This window comes from Thamnophis sirtalis, unplaced genomic scaffold (genome assembly GCF_051295495.1).
Source record: "Thamnophis sirtalis isolate CommonGarterSnake01/CBP01778 unplaced genomic scaffold, rThaSir2_p1.2 scaffold_18, whole genome shotgun sequence".
NCBI lineage: Eukaryota > Metazoa > Chordata > Lepidosauria > Squamata > Natricidae > Thamnophis > Thamnophis sirtalis.
Window position 1 is genome coordinate 603,719 of NW_028261398.1, and position 16,752 is coordinate 620,470.

At 43.3% G+C, this 16,752-nt stretch overlaps 2 protein-coding genes across 2 annotated transcripts in view; one reads left to right on the plus strand and one right to left on the minus strand.

Annotated features, from left to right (window-relative positions):
• LOC148042286 (SLAM family member 6-like) overlaps window positions 1–16,752 on the minus strand; it is a 979,974-nt gene that overhangs the window by 515,147 nt on the left and 448,075 nt on the right. The gene's annotated exons all lie outside the window — the stretch shown is intronic.
• The window catches only part of LOC148042294 (uncharacterized), a 59,519-nt gene that overhangs the window by 29,034 nt on the left and 13,733 nt on the right, over window positions 1–16,752 (plus strand). The window contains exon 5 of the mRNA XM_087703019.1: window positions 5,447–5,575. Within this exon, the coding sequence (XP_087559145.1) occupies window positions 5,447–5,575 (129 nt within the window). The remainder of the gene's footprint in view (window positions 1–5,446; window positions 5,576–16,752) is intronic.

The window sequence follows — 16,752 nt, forward strand, 5'->3', positions numbered from 1 at the left end:
AGGAAGGAAGGAAGGAAGGAAGGAAGGAGGCCTGGATGCTGGACCTTCTAGGAACTTAAAATTGTAGAGTTGTAGAGTCAGGGGTTGCGCTAGTGCGAATACGTAGCCACCCCTTCCTCCAGTTAATGCGAGGGTTCCATTTACGAAGCCAGGGAAGCCCTAAAATAAGGGGCTGGTCCATGCCAGGTGCTGCAATAAAAGTGATTAACTCCTGATGGGTTCCCATCTTCATCTCTAAAGGCTCAGTAGAAAAATGAGCAGGGGCCCCACCCGCAATAGAACCATCAATCTGGCAAAAAACAATAGGAGTTTTAAAGTCCTCAACTTCAACCCCAGTTTTTCCACCATCGCCGGACAAATCATACAGCGAGAACAGCCGGAGTCTAGCAGAGCTAAAAGCTTTTCAGTCACGCCAGCAGGTGGCACCCTTAGTTCAATAGGGATCAGCATGGGGCCTTTGTTTGAACTCACCCAATGATGCGAGCGGTCATCATCTGATTCGTCAGACGAGCTGGAGCTAACGTCATCCTCCTCCTCCGGCTGGAAACGCTGGGGGACATTTTCAGCAGCGCACGCAGCCTCTCTCTTCTTTCCCGGGGCCTTGCTTGCCCTCCCCTCTCTTCTGGGAGGGGGCGGAGCGGTCTGAGCCAGTTTAATGCGGCAATTCACGGCACGATGGCCTTCCTTTCCGCAGCAGAAGCACGTGAAAGGCCTGGCCTTGGCGGCGAAGCTTCCCTTCCCTTCACTTCTGGTGCCATGGGAGGGGGGCTTTTTGGGCCGATGGGGGGGGGAACTTCTCCGCTTCTCCCTCTTTCATGCATTGAAGTCTGGCCAAATCTAACTCAACATCTGCTGCATGTTCATACCAAGCAGTCACTCGGCAGGGAAGGTGTCTGTTAACGCACTGTTGGTAAAAAAAATTATTCAATCCCCCAGCAAACTGATCTAACAAAGCGTCTTCTGACCATCCCCTCATATGGGCTGACAGCTGTTGAAACTCCTGAATATACTCAGCCACCGTTCTATTTCCCTGCTTCAGGGCCATAAATTTCACCTTCCCGCGTTTCTCAATCAGCAGGTCATCAAACCTCCTCTTCATTGCAGCCATAAAGTCATTAAAATTCCTCAGGAGAGGGGAATTGCATTGGTGTAAGCCCACCATCCAGTCGGCCACTTTGTCTTCCAATGAGAGTAAGACCATCCTTACTTTCATATCATCCGTTTCTAAATCCGGACCATAAATTTCCATATAGTTCCAAATCTGTATGACAAACAACCCTAATTTTTTGGGATCGCCATTATATTTCTTTGTTAAGGGAGGGACTTTTGCCAATCGGCATCGCCTGCCCCCCCCTACTCTTTGAGCAGCCCTAGCTGGGGGGGGGGAGAGCTGGTTCTGGGTTTCCTTGCTCCCAACCCCCTTCGGCCTCTTCACCCTCCCTTAACCTATGCATGGCGTACCTTTGCTCAAACTCTTCAGCTTGCTCCCTTTCCATTGCTCTTCCACGGTTTTTGTGTTTGGACATAGCTTCCTCAAGGAGTCGCATGGCGTGGAACAATTTGTAATCCTCGTCCCCAGCATCATCCCATTCAACTGGTTTCTTACTGGTTTCCTTCTCGTGACTCTGATTCTGATGTAGTTTCCAGAGTTGGAATCCCACAGCACGATGCCAACATGCCAGTCTTATTAAATTGGAACTTTAAGCATAGTTTTGCCTTCGACTCTGATTTAATTCTGCATGGTATTTGGAATGCTGACATGTTCAGCATTCCCTAACAAAGCTCTGTCTTATATGCCAGAAAATGTATTTCTTTCCTCTTCTAAGATCCACTGTTTTCAGTGCGCTGAGAAAAATCATGAGGTTTGTGTAACATGAATTAATGCTTCTAACACTATGACGATCTGTACAATCTGTGTAAGACTATGAGAAGTTTGACAAAAAGGTTTTGAGTCTGTGGTTTTCTCTCTCTATGACTGCCCTGTTAAGGTGGGAGACAAAAATGCCATCAAGTCTTTTTGCTTTCTGCAGAAAATAAAAACTGATTATCAGTAGCCTTGTGTTCAGAGTGTCATTGGAATTATCAGATTCTAGGCTGAATTCACAAACCTTACATGAGGAAGAAAATTAATTGGTGGCAGAAATTAACAGGGGCATCCCATAGGTCCCAGATAAAAGGGACCAGCCTGGTAGCACAGAGAGTCTAAACCCAACTGGGACTTCAAATGACTCCATCAGGTCTTCCCCAGGTGAGTCTTTCAGGTGGCCAAGTCAACCTGAGGCTAAGTGGAGCTTTGAATCTCTCTGATGGGGAAGATCCTCCTTTTGAGCCCCCAGGCTCCTACGTGAGAGACATTTGAACCCCTCTTGAGAGGCCATCACCAAGGCAGGCATCCCACCATGTCCTCCCTCCTGGAGCTATTTTGTCCTTTCTCAGAAAAGATTTTCCTGGAGTTTGTAGATCAGAAATGGGACGTTTAGGGGGCCTCTTGGGACCCAACATGGAAGCTTCTTCTCTCTGGCCTTGCAGGAGCTCCTGGAGCAGAAGAACTGAATGACCTTCTGGGGAAGTCTGTCATGTTCCAAGTGAAGACTAATCTATCATTGCATCAATTTCCTGGAATAAAATTGGCAGCAGCAACTCTGAAAATATTTCTGTTTTAGTATCCCAGTGGCCAGGCCACGTGGGTTCCCATTTGGGGTGTCAGGAAGGGAGAGACAGTTTGCTTTGAGGCTGGAATCTCCAGAGTTGCAGTTCAGGATCTTATCTGTGGATCTGGTGAGACCAGATGGAGCTACAAACTCTTTGGGGGAGGGTCAGAGGGTGCTTGTGAGGCTGAGCTCAGAGGGTCATCATCTTGCCCTCCATCCATGGTTTGGTATGAAGAGGAATTGGGGGAAGGCAGAGGATGAGGGGTCCCTGCCCTCCTCCACCATGGGGGCCTCTCCCTTCACAATGAGGGTCACACATGGCAGGAAGGATTGTTACATAATTCTTATTTGCAACAGAAATGGGTGAGACATTTTTTTCCTTGCTCTCAGCTGAGCAAAACCACTGATTGAGCTTTGGTTATTGCTGCTTTTCCTTCCTCCTTGACCTTCTTGTGAGTTTGTGGTCTTCTTCTCAAAAGATTTGCTAATCTGAGAGTCCTTTGCACTCCTGATGGGCCTGGACATGGAGCTTGGCAACTGAATTACTCTACAGAGACCTGGGAAGAAGGGATGAGAGCCTGCTGGACCTCAGATGTCCAAGGGTCTCACACTCAGGTGTTCTCTAATCAAGGTCTTCTCCAGAAGGGTCCTTGGTGCTCTCAGAACCTGGCTGTTTTCTTGCAGGCATTTCATGACCCAACTAGGTAACTTCATCAGGGCTAGAAGGGAGGGGGGGCTTCCTGTCCGTTTATGTAGTCTTCTCCTGAGAGCTTGATCTCATTGTGACCTGCACAGCAGAAAACCTGGTTAATAAAGTGTCCAGGAGAGTTTCCCTGAAAGTAAGTTTGTGCTGGACCACAGATGGAGCTGATGTTGAGTTTGGAGAGAAAAGGTCCTGGAGAAGGTAGAACTTCTCACGGTTGTTTATGCAGGAGAAACATGGGAGTTGAAAGGGGGCTGGGCTGCAACCAACACTCCAGTGGCCCCTTTTGATGGTCCTTTCTATTCTTCCTCTGTTCACCTGGACTCTTTGAATCCTGACCCTCGATGCCCAACAACTATCTGTGTCTCTATGCTCTTTATAAACTCCAAGTAAAAACTAAACCTCTAAGAACCATGTTGGTGCAAATTTGTGGAACAAGTCCAACCATTCCAGGGCACCTGTCTTTCCCCACTGTCATTCTTCCTTCCACTCTGGTTGAGGGGAAAAGACCAATAACAGTACCAGAAGACTCCAGGGGAGGCAATTCCTCAAAGTTCCATTTTATTAGAGATGTCATATTTATTGGCACATCTGGGAAAACCCAATTCTGAAAGCTTCTGGGTTTTCCCCACCCAAAGGGAAGTCAACATCCCTTCTCCTGCACCCACATGTCCATCCCATTGTCCAGTCCATCCACCCTCCCAACTGGAATTGATTCTCAGTCTTTCGCCTCCCCTGGTGCAGGCTGAATGTCCTTGACTCCCAGAGAAAAGAACGTTGTTATGGCTATCTATCTCTACCCACTCCATGCAACCCCCCCTCCCAGTTTCCCCCAGGAGGCCTAGGCACTAAATGTGGCAGCCCTTAAGATCGAGAGGGAAAGAGGGCCTCCAGGGCTGACAACACGTGGATTTAATGCTTTAATCCTTTGACATTTTAACATTTATAAATTTTGCAGCTATTTGAGAACTTCATGGTCAACTAACATTACACAATTTTCTCCTGCAGTATTCTTTCAATAAAGAGACATTCATTTTCCTTTTAAAAATATTGTTCCTTTTCTGCAAACCAAAACCTCAAACACACACACAGATACACACACACACACACATGGCATTTTTTTTTCAAATGACCAGAACTGGACGCAGTATTTCAAGTGTGGTTTCACCAGTGTGGTTTAAAGATCACTTCTTGTTGTCCCCAGATGGCTGGAGGATTCTGGGAGTTGAAGTCCATACACCTCAAAAGGATGGAGGTGGAGAAACACTGATCTGGAGACTGTTAAGTGTCTGGATAGGATAAAAAAGATGGAGTTGTTCCTTCAAAGGATCTCTGTCTACTTCAGCATTGGCTCTCAATGGAGAGCCCGAACCCCTGGAGGAGTGAGGTTTGGTTGAACCTTAAGTCCTCATGCCCTCCTCCCTGCCCTCCTTTGGGCCGCCCTTGAAGAGTTCAGGAAGCTTTAATATGTCCAGGATGCAGCAGCCCAACTCTTGGCCCAGGCTGGTCATCCCAAGGACTACGCAATGAAGAGGAATCCTGTGCAATTCCAAAATGTTTTATCACCTATACAGTCATCCATGACTTTGGGCTGCAAAACTGGTGAAGAACTATCTCCTCCAGTCGGAACAGACCTGCCCCAAAGTGTGTCCTGGGCTCCATTTCCCTGAGGTCCAAGTGCCAATGGAGGATTGTAGGTGCTGCTTCTTTCCTTGGATGGGGCAATCCCTCCCCCTAGGAGGGAGCTTGACCCCCTTTGACCTGGCCTTCAGGAACTCTGGAACACGGAGTTATTCCACCCAGAGGATCCCTTAGGACACCCTGTTTAATTGCCATTTGTGGTCTTTTTGTTTATGGTATTAGAGATTTTACACACCAGACACACAGGTTTTCCTTCCATGGAGGTTTTATTTGTCAGTATTGGTAGGAGATGGGCAGCCGTACAAATAGTTTAAAGAAATAGAAAGAGACTTAAATGTTTGTGTTGCTTGTAGTTGTAAGTTTAGCCATTACAATTCACGATAGTAAGTTTTAAAATTTACAATTTTAAGTTCCACAATTGTAAATCGTTAGCTGCTTGTTTGTCATGAAGAGCATGTTAAGGAAGATGAAGAAGGACAAGGGAGATGGCAACAAGAAGGCATCTTCTCTGGAACTCAGCCATGGATTTCATCACCAGCCCCAGGAAGGAAACACATGCCTGATGTTCCAAGGATAAGAAGTAAAGTAACTCAGATTCCCCCAAATAAAGGCATTTCTTGGTGACCAATGACTCACTGTTTAGAGAAACAGAGTCAACCATTTGTAGACCACAATATTTCTGAGGAAAGGGTGTTGTCTCCCAGCTTCAAAGATTAAAGAGGTTTCAGAGAGTCTCACTAAAACATTCGAGAAGAGAACTAGATAAGGATGCCCATTATTCCCATTATTATCCATATTGACATTAGAGATTTTGAACAGAAAGATAAAACAGAATAAAGAAATCAAAGGAATGATAATTAAGAAAGAAGAATATAAATTACAAGCCTTTGTGGATCACTAAGTAGAAGTAGCAGGATTTAAAAATAATAAAGAGAAAACAAAAATTTTAGTGAAAAATATAACAGAATAACAGAAAAGGGAAATAATGGGGTAATTAGAGATGCAGATAGTGAAAAAAGTGAAATATTTGGGGATACATTTGACGTCAAGATGTGTAATGAATAAGGAAGATAATGATTATAAATTGAGGAAGCAAATTGAAATAGACATACAGAAATGGAGGAATTTACAGTTATCTTTCATGGGAAGAATAGCATAATTAAAATGAAGATATTACCAAGAATTTGGTTTCTATTTCTAACCATACTGATAAAATTGAGAAAAATTATTTTGACAGTTTGAACAAAATAAATTGGAAATATATATGATAAGGGAAAAAACCAAGAATTAAGCTTATTTTAACAAACTCAGGGAGAGCCTAGGGAAAATTCCATGGATGAAAATCCTAAAGGGGAAAACAAGAACTCTGAAAGATGTGATCATAAAAGCCCAGACTAGCGCAATACCAATGAGAAAGAAAAACAAGACATCCAAGAAGAAACCAGCATGGCTACACAAGGATCTCTTTGACAAATTGAAAGACAAAAAGGACAAGTATGAAAATTGGAAAGAAGGACACTTAACTAAGGCTGTTTATCAGCAGATAGACAGAACATGCAAAGATGAAGTCAAGAAAGCAAAGGCTCAGCATGAACAAAGACTTGCAACAAAAGTCAAAGATAATTTAAAAAGTTTCTTTCAACCTATAAATAACAAGAAAAAAATAAAGGAAACATCCAGTCCACTAACGAGAGAAGAAGGCAAGGAAATAACAGGCAGTAGGGAGGAAGCAGAGCTGCTTAACTCATTAACAAAAAGGAATTATAGCCCAACGTACCAAAAACAGCTACTTTAAAAGAGAAACTAGAAATAAAAATTAAAATAAGCAAGAAAATTGTAAGGGAAAATCTATCTGATCTTGATGAATATAAATCACCGGGACCTGACAGCTTACATCCCAGAGTTCTGAAGGAGCTGGCAGATGTTATCCCAGAACCATTGAACCAAACCTTTCAAAAATCCTGGAGAACAGGGAAAGTACCTGAGGATTGAAAAAGGTTTGATGTGGTTGCCATCTTCAGGAAAGACAAAACAGACCCAGGAAACTACAGACCAATCAGTCTCACCTCAATACCTGGGAAGATCCTGGAAAAGATAATCAACAAATGTATCTAAGAAGAACTAGAAACAAATAAAGTTATAATTAGTAGCCAGCAGAGATTTATTAAAAACAGATCATGCCAAACCAATTTTATTTCATTCTTTGATAGAGTCACTAAATTAGTAGACCAGTGAAATGCTGTGGATCTATTTTACTTATGGTAGATTTCAGTAAGGCATTTGACAGAATAGACCACAACCTACTTCTTGGTAAGGTAGAGAGCCGAGGTAAGGTAAAGTGGCGCAGTGGGTAGAGTGCAGCACTGCAGCCACTTCAGCTGACTGCTAACTGCAGTTCAGCGGTTCAAATCTCACCGGCTCAAGGTTGACTCAGCCTTCCATCTTTCCGAGGTGGATAAAATGAGGACCCAGATTGTTGTTGGGGGCAATATGCTGACTCTGTAAACCGCTTAGAGTGGGCTGAAAGCCCTATGAAGCGGTATATAAGTCTAACTGCTATTGCTATTGCTAAGCTAGAAAAAGGTGGAATAGACATCATCACCACCAGATGGATTTGGCTGATAAACCATACTCAATGAATATGTTGAATGAATGTTGAATGTTTATTTTATTTATATGCCGCCCTTTTCCCCCGAAGGGGACTCAGGGTGGCTCACAACTCAAACCAGGGAAGGGGGATATAAACAAAAATTAAAACGACACAAAACAATGCATAATTTAAAACACACAACAGTCATACCATTCGAGACGGGGGCAACAGTTCTTTAGCCCCAGGCCTGTCGGAACAGACAGGTTTTAAGGGCTTTGCGGAAGGCCTGGAGGGTGGTGAGGGTTCGAATCTCCACAGGGAGTTCATTCCAGAGGGTCGGAGCAGCCACAGAGAAGGCTCTCCTCCGGGTAGTCGCCAGTCGACATTGGCCGGCGGATGGAATTTGGAGGAGGCCTAATCTGTGGGATCTAATCGGTCTAGTGGAGATGATTGGCAGCAGGCGGTCTCTCAAGTACCCAGGTCCAATGCCATGAAGGGCTTTATAAGTGACGACTAGCGCCTTGAAGCGTATCCGGAGACCAATAGGCAGCCAGTGCAGCTCGCGGAGGATAGGTGTTACGTGGGTGAACCGAGGTGCACCCACGATCACTCACGCGGCTGCATTCTGGACAAGCTGGAGTCGCCGAATGCTCTTCATTCGTAGTCCTTAATAGTACTACAGCCACATGGAGACGTAAGTAGTAGTGTACCAGAAGGCTCCCTCTTAGGCCCAATTATCTTCAATAACTTCATAAATAACTTAGGAATGGAAGTGAAACTCATCAAATTTGCAGAGGATGCTAAACTGACAGGAAGAGCCAACACCCCAGAAGACAAATTCAGGATCCAAAAAGATCTTGACAAACTTGAACCTGTGCCACAAAAGGAATTTTAATGAGGAGAAAAGCAAAGTTTTACATTTAGGCAGGAAAAATTAAAGATATAAGTACAGATTAGGTGAGACCTGGCTCAGAATCAATAACTCTGTGAGGGACCTTGGAGTACTAGTGAATTAACACTTGAATATGAGCCGGCAGCAGTAGCCAAAAAAGCTAATACTATCCTTGTTTAAACAAAGGCATAGACTCAAGATTGTGTGAAGTATTAATACCGCTTTGTAAAACTCTGGTATTCCTGAGGAAAGGTTGATGACCAATGAGGGAATGGCGCATTGAAGAAATAAATCACTGGTTCAAAGGAGGATGCTATTCTGGGCACTTTGACTTTCTAGACTATGGATTACACTACCTACACAATAACAGAATAACAGTGTTGGAAGGGACCTTGGAGGTCTTCTAGTCCAGCCCCTGTTCAAGGAGGCGATTCTGCACCATTCCGGACAAATGGCTCTCCAATCTCATCTTAAAAACCTCCAGTGTTGGAGTAGCCACAACCTCTGGAGGGAAGCCATTGCACTGTTCTCACTGTCAGGAAATTCCTCCTTAGTTCTTGCTTCTCCCCATTAGTTTCCATCCATTGCTTCTTCTCCAGCCCTCAATGCTTGGGAGAATAGGTGGAGACCCCTCTTCTTTGTGGCAGCCCTCCAAATAATGGACTTCTGCTATCATGTCACCTCTAGTCATTCTCTGTGTTAAACTAGACACACCCAATTCCTGCAACCGTTCTTCTTTGAGAAAGTGACTCTGTTAGTGAACCAGCAAAATGTTGTGGACATGTTTTCTTTAAGAAGTCAGTAAGGCATTTGACAAAGTAGACCATAACCTACTTCTTTGTAAACCAGAACTCTGTGGTATAGACAGTGCCATCATCAGATGGATTCGCAATTGGCTGGCCATGCACACTCAGTAGGTAGTCTTCAAAGGAACTGCATCTCAGAGGTCTTGGAGACCTTTTAGTGCTCAAGCAGGGAGTTGGACTAGAAGACCTCTGAGGTCCCTTTGTTTCTATGTTCTCAGCAGCCCAGAATATGACATGTGCAACTCTATAAACTGAATCACCAAATAAATAAACTGCCAAAGAATTGCAAATGATCTTTCACATAGTAACCGAGATTACAGATTATAAAATTTTGCAAATGAATTCTCTCTCCAGTGGAAGTGGCAGACGTCATTTCCACCAGTACTCAAAAAAGAGAATCTGTAGTTCTTGGAAAGCCATAATGATTCTCATTAGACTATTATGCAATTTAAGTGACGAGTCACAGTTTGCAGAAGTTAGACTAAGCTACTTATTGCTTTGCTCCTTGTTGCAATGCCAGTTGCTGACATGGCCCTCAAGAGCATGCTTGCACTGTGGTTCCCAATCCTTCTCTTGGGAGTTGGTAAGTTGTGCTTCTGTTACTCTATTTCCAGCTTTAGATGCCGTTTCAAAGCCGGACTTGCGGCTCAAAATAGGGTTTGTTTCCTTGAGTCCAGGCAGGATCTTCCCTGAGATAAAACTCTGGAGAAACTTTCCTCCTACTCAAAAGAACTGAGTTGGAAAAGAGCTTTAAGAAAAAGGGAGACAAGACTGAAATAACAAACTAGCAGAAGAAACAGAAAATATTTCCCCATTTTTCTTATCAGATGTAAGAAACTACATATATGTAAAGTGGCTGTTGAAAGACTAAATCAAGATTAATTAAAATGCAATTAAATACATCTAAAAACCTGTTCAAAAAGTTAAAGTTAGGAATGCACTCCGGCTGTAGCTCAGGATTTCTCAACTTTGGCCACTTGAAGTTGTGTGGACTTCAAATCCCAGAATTCCCCAGATATCCCGATGCTTGGGGAACACAGGGAGTTGCACCCATTTTAAACAGCCAAGGCTGAGAAACATCCAGTCTTCTGGGTGTACTGAGATACTAGAAGGAACTGGAGATGGGCTGCTCAAGTCTAATCCTCACCCAGATACCTCTAAGCTGGCCTTTTCTTGGGGTCCAAAGGCCACTTTTGATGGTCCTTTCTATCCTTCCTTCCTTCACCTGGTCTCTTTGAATAGCAGAATAGATTAACAGAATGACAATGTTGGAAGGTACCTTGGAGGTCTCCTGGTCCACCCTTACACAAGCAGGAGACCCCCCTACCATTCTGGTCAAATGGATGTCCAATCTCTTCTTGAAAATCTCCACTGCTGGAGCACCTACAACTTCTGAAGTCAAGGCCTTCTACTGGTTCGTTGTTCTAACTGTCAGGAGATTTCTCCTTACTTCTAGGTTGCTTCTCTCTCTGATGAGTTTCCATCCGTTGCTTCTTGTCCTGCCCTCACGTGCTTTGGAGAATAAGTTGGCTTGCTCTTCTTTGTGGCAGCCCTTCAAATATTGGAACACTGCTATCATGTCAGCCCTAGTCCTTATTTTCGTTAAACTAGAGATATCCAATTCCTATAACTGTTGTTGTATGTTTTCATTTCCAGCCCCCCTCATCATCTTTGTTGCTCTTCTCTGCAATCTTTCTAGAGTCTCAACATCTTTCTTCTATCATGGTGACCCCATGATGTAATATTCCAAGGGCTCCAAGATTCCTTTCACACTTCCTGACTCCTAACCCTCATTTTAACTATAACTTTAACTTTTAATAAATTTATATGCCGCCCAATTCCGTAGGACTCCGGGCAGCTTACAAAAACAAGATTAAGATTAAGAGTTAAAAATAGAAATAGAGAAACAAATTTAAAAACAATGCACCATACACTCAATCTGGGTGGGGCTGGACCTCGTTCATGAAGTCAACAGCCCCAGGCCTGCCGAAATAGCCAGGTTTTAGTGGCTTTTCGGAAGGCTGAGAGAGTGGGAAGGGTCCAGATCTCTACGGGTAGATCATTCCACAGGGTCGGAGCAACTACAGAGAAGGCACTCCCCCGAGGGGCCGCCGCCAGCCAGTCGACGGCACCCGGAGAAGGCCCAGCCTGTGAGATCTTATTGGCCGTTGGGAGGTATGCGGCAGGAGGCGGTCTCTCAGATATCCAGGTCCTAGGCCATGTAGGGCTTTAAAGGTGATGACCAGCACCTTGAAGCGCGTTTGGAGACCGATACGAAGCCAGTGCAGCTCGCGGAGGATAGGTGTAACATGGGTGTATCTAGGTACACCCGATATCGCTCGCGCGGCTGTGTTCTGGACCAACTGTAGTCTCCGAACACTTTTCAGGGGCAGCCCCATGTATAGCACATTACAGCCTAGAGGTGACGAGGGCATTTTGATGCCCAAGAACTTCTTCTCTCTTTGGGGTCTTTATAAACTCTAAATAAACTTTCAAAATCTAAGAAAAAAAATACTTGGGTACTTTTTTGTGTCCTGGGAAATGGAATCCAGTAACATGTCCTGGGCTTCTACAGATGCTGGATTTTAGGAGCATGAGACTGCAGCGTTATAAAGGACCATAAGGACTATCCACTCGAATCCTATGCAATATGTTCAAACACCAGTGCAACCATTCCAGAACCCCCGTCTTTCCCTCTCGCCCTTGCACTTTCCACCCCTGTCAAGTGGAAGGAAATAAATTAGCGCCAACACATAGCAGGGGCGTGAAAGAACCAGCCTGGTGGCAGAGAAAGGCTAAAGCCAATTGGTACTTCAAGAGACCCTAGTCAGGTGTCCTCCAGGTGAATCCTTCGCTTCGGTGAAGCTTTGGGGCAGATCCACCTTTTCTTTGCAATTTTTTTTTATTTTTAAACATAAAAAACAACATAAAAAAATTGTCATCCCTTACATACAGCATTTCGTTTGGTTACAAGCATTTGTGCATCCATATTCTCAATTACATATACAATCACAGATTTTCCCTCTAATATAACTAGATACCTCACTTTCATTGTACAATATATATTCAATTACGATTAATATTTCTTTCTTTTCAACAAACCTAATTCCCTTGCATTCCTGATTGTCAGTTTAATAACAATATACCTTTATGTAATCACTTATCTCATTCTGAATATTTTTACAGTGTAAAAGAATTTACCAACTTTTTATGTTTATACATCACTATTTTCAATTATGTATAATCCCGCCAATCATCCATCAAGTATGGTTATGTTCATTATTGTCCTTGTACATCATACATTCAAACAAAAATGTTATTCCTTCATTTTTCAACAAAGTATTCTAAATACTCACTTTATATATATACCAGTTTTAGATTACTTCCTTATTAAAATTATTTATCAACAACAAGATATCTTTATAATATACACTTAGGGTTATACGTTATATGACCAATCCTCTATCAAATGTACATAGATTCATTATTATCCTTATCCTTCATTTTAAAACAGAATATTCTAAATTATACAATTCATATATATGTCAGTCTTTCATTGTATCATTATTAATCTATTTAACAACATAATTGTATTATCACTTATCTCCTTCAATTAAAACATAAGTAAAACATTTTTCATTTCCAGGATTTTTTTCCAGCCACTGATTAAAAAAATCCCATATCTCTGGTTTAAGGTCTATGTGTTTGTGTATCATTTTCTCCAACCACATGTGAATTTTAGTCCAGTATCTTTGGGCTTCAATACAGTGTCTGATGACATTTTCAGCACTTTTCCAATTTATTCTTGGACATTCTTGCCATTCTCGTTGGGGGTAGATGCCACCTAGATGCCTCTTATACAAATTTTCTCTATATGTAGTTGACATTGTCATTTTATAATTTTGAGACCACAATTTCTACCATTTCTCTAAATCAATCCCAAAGTCCCCCTCCCCCCAAGCTATCATGGTTTCTTTAACTTGTTCCTCTTGTAATTTAACCTCTAATCCATATAGTTTTTTTATTACTTTTTCATCAGTACCTGTTAAAATTTTATCTAACTCAGTCATTTTGTTTTAAAGACCTTTTGATTTTCTATCTTCATTCTATCTAGATTGTATCTGTACATATGAATACCAATTCATTTCTATCCCTTCTTGTTTCAACTCTTGGATAGATTTCAGTTCCCCCTCTGCGTTCAGTATTTCAGCATATCTGTTTGTTTCTTTTTATATATTATTGGATATGAAAATGCTTCAATCGTTGATATCCAGACTGGAATTTTTAAGTAGTGTAATCTTTTAACCTTTTCCCGATTTAATAGCAAAGCCTCCCTTATATAATGTCTTCTAAAATAACCATGTGCTTTAGTTCCCTTATACCATAAAAAGCATGCCATCCCAACAGTAAATCATGACCCTCTACATTCAATAATCTAGAGTTTTTCAGTGTTATCCACTCCTTAATCCACATCAGGTTTGTTGCTTGATAATATAACTCCCAGTCAGGTGAGCCCAATCATCCTCTTGTTCTAGCATCTTGTAACAATTTGAGTTTTATTCTTGCTTTTTTCCCTTGCCAAATAAACTTCAAAACCATTTTATTTAGATCTTCGAAAAAGTCCTTTCCCAATCTGATTGGGATTGTCTGGAACAGGTATAAGATTCTGGGTAAAATGTTCATTTTAATTATAGAAATTCTTCCTATCGTTGATAGTTGTAGGTTTTCCCATTTTATCAAGTCAGTCACAATTTGTTGCTTTAGTCTAGTATAATTCTCCTCCTAGAGAGTGCTGAATCTAGCTGATAAGTATATCCCCAAGTATTTAACCTTGCTTGTGACTTGAATCTGCAAAGCTTCCGCCAACTCTTCCTTTTGTCTTAATGGTATGTTCTTTGTCAAAATCTTTGTTTTATCTTTGTTTATTTTCAAACCTGCTACTTTTCTATACTCCTCTATTCTTTCTAACAATTTGGGTGCTGTCTCTAGTGGATCTTCAAGGATAAAAACCAAATCATCGGCAAACGCTTGTAGGTTGTATTCTTCATTTTTAATTTTCATTCCTTTTACTTCTTCTTCTTCTCTAATATTTCTATTTAAAACTTCTAATGTTAGGACAAAAAGTAACAGTGATAATGGGCAACCTTGTCTCGTACCTCTATTTCAATAGAGTCTGTCAATTCTCCATTTACCATTATCTTTGCTGTTTGTTTACGATATACCATTTGTATGGTTTGAATAAATTCTCCTGTGCGCTGCTTGGGGAATCCAAGCATGGGTTAACTTTGTCCATTAGCCTAGAGACCGAGTTATGCAAATTGCTGGCCACACCTCCTCTGACTGGGCTGGTTCAGTTTTTTAACTCAGTCCAGCCTAAAGAGACGCAAAATAATTCTCTCTAGGTTACTAGACAGATTCATCATTATCATTTTCACAAATTCATCATTATTATTTCACAAATTCATCATTATTATTTCACAAATTCATCATTATTATTTCACAAATTCATCATTATTATTTCACAAATTCATCATTATTATTTCACAAATTCATCATTATTATTTCAGCTTGGATTCCACTTCACCGGATTGAGTTCCCTTCAGGGTAAATATCTCTACAAGGGGTTCATTTCTCAGTTTCAATGACGAGTGGATTTTGGCATTCCCAGAGCCTTCGGGGCCAGGGAACCTCCTTGTTGGAGACGGGGGTGCACTGTTGTTTACTGTGGGAAGGTTGGTTTGCTGCTTTCATGTTGTCTTGCTGTGGTTGGGGTTCAGTTTGCTGCTCTGCACCGGCCGCTCTCTCCACTGTCTGCTGCACCCGCACCCCCCGAGGTTGCTCGATGAAATGTAGAGCCTGGACACTCCATCAGAGCCTCTGGAGGCTGCGGTCGCTGGCAGGAATCAAGGCAGGCATTTTCCATTCTGCCGACTGCCTTTGTGCCTCGCCGATTTGAATCTCCCACCTTCGCTGTGCTCGTGGTGGCCATTTTGGGTTGCGGTGGCCATTTTGAAGCTCTTTTTCGCACCAGACCACCAGTCTGGCTGGGCGTGGCTTCAGTTTCCCACTCGCAGTGATATAGAATCATCAGATTCATTGTTCCACAGAGGTCGGTTCACCACCATTCTACTGGAGCACGAGTTTGATCCCTAACAGCCTCCTGTTTCGATTGCAATCGACATTTGGCATTCGGTGAACGTGAGATTGAGCCCTTTCAGCTTAGCTTACATGGCGGATTGTTCTATTACCGGGGGCAGTGCTGGGGCCTCCACCTCTCCTCAGTTGTCCTCTGATGCCACTGGGGCCTCATCTAGAGTGGGCAGGGCTCCCACCAGGGCCACCAGCCTCAGACCCTGGGCCACCTCAGCAGTTCCTGTCAGGGCCACTAAACGCACCAGTAAGTCCAAAAATGGGCCTAGGCACACGAATCAGAGGCAACAACCATATCCTCGGAGGCAGCCCTTTCATTTTGGGATGTCAGGGTACTCATCCCTCCCCTACACCCCCTTATCTATTAGATCTTTTTCCCAGTCCCAGGACAGGTTTCAGGGCAGGTCCAATACTAGGGACAGAGGTAGGAACCAGCACCAACAACAGGCCCATGCCCGGCGGCCCTTTCGTGGCACCAACAACCAGTCATTTCGTAGATACCAGTGACTCGCTAGAGGTTGGCCCTGTTGGCAGGTGCTTAACTACCTTCATTCGCCAATGGGAAGCCTCAACCTCCGACACCTGGGCTCTTCAGACCGTCAGGCTGGGCCTCACTCTGGAGTTCCTGGCCATTCCCCTGAGAAGTTTAATCAAATGTCCGGTACCAGGTGCCAGCTAAAGCGGCGCCTGATGGACACGGAAATCCAGCATCTCACTTCCATCAGAGCAATAGAACAGGTGCCAAGGGGACAGGAAGGTCTAGGTTTCTACTCCATACTATTCCTAGTTCCCAAGGCCTCGGGAGGATGGCAGGCCGTCCTAGACTTGAAACAGCTCAATTTCTACCTCAAATACCAAAAATTCAAAATGCAATCACTCAAGAGTATTCTGGAGAGCATTCACCAAGGCGATCTCCTCACCTCCAACGACATCAAGGAGGCCTACTTGCACGTTCCAATACATCCGGACCATCAAAAGTTTCTGTATTTCCATTTCGTGGGGCATCATTTCCAGTACCGCGCCTTACCATTCGGCCTATCATCAGCCCCGCGGGCCTTCACCAAACTGCTAGCGGTGGTTGCAGCCTCGCTGAGGTCGGTTCCCATAAGAGTCAATTGTTATCTCAATGACATCTTAATCTTATCGTTTTCCTGGAACCAGGCCTATCGTGACTTACCGCTGATGATCGACACCCTACAGGATCACGGATTCGTGCTGAACTTTCCAAAGAGCCACCTGCACCCGACCACGTCCCTGCTACATCTCGGGACAATCATCAACTCAGAGACGTGTGGTCTCTCTCTCGAGGGAGAGAGAGT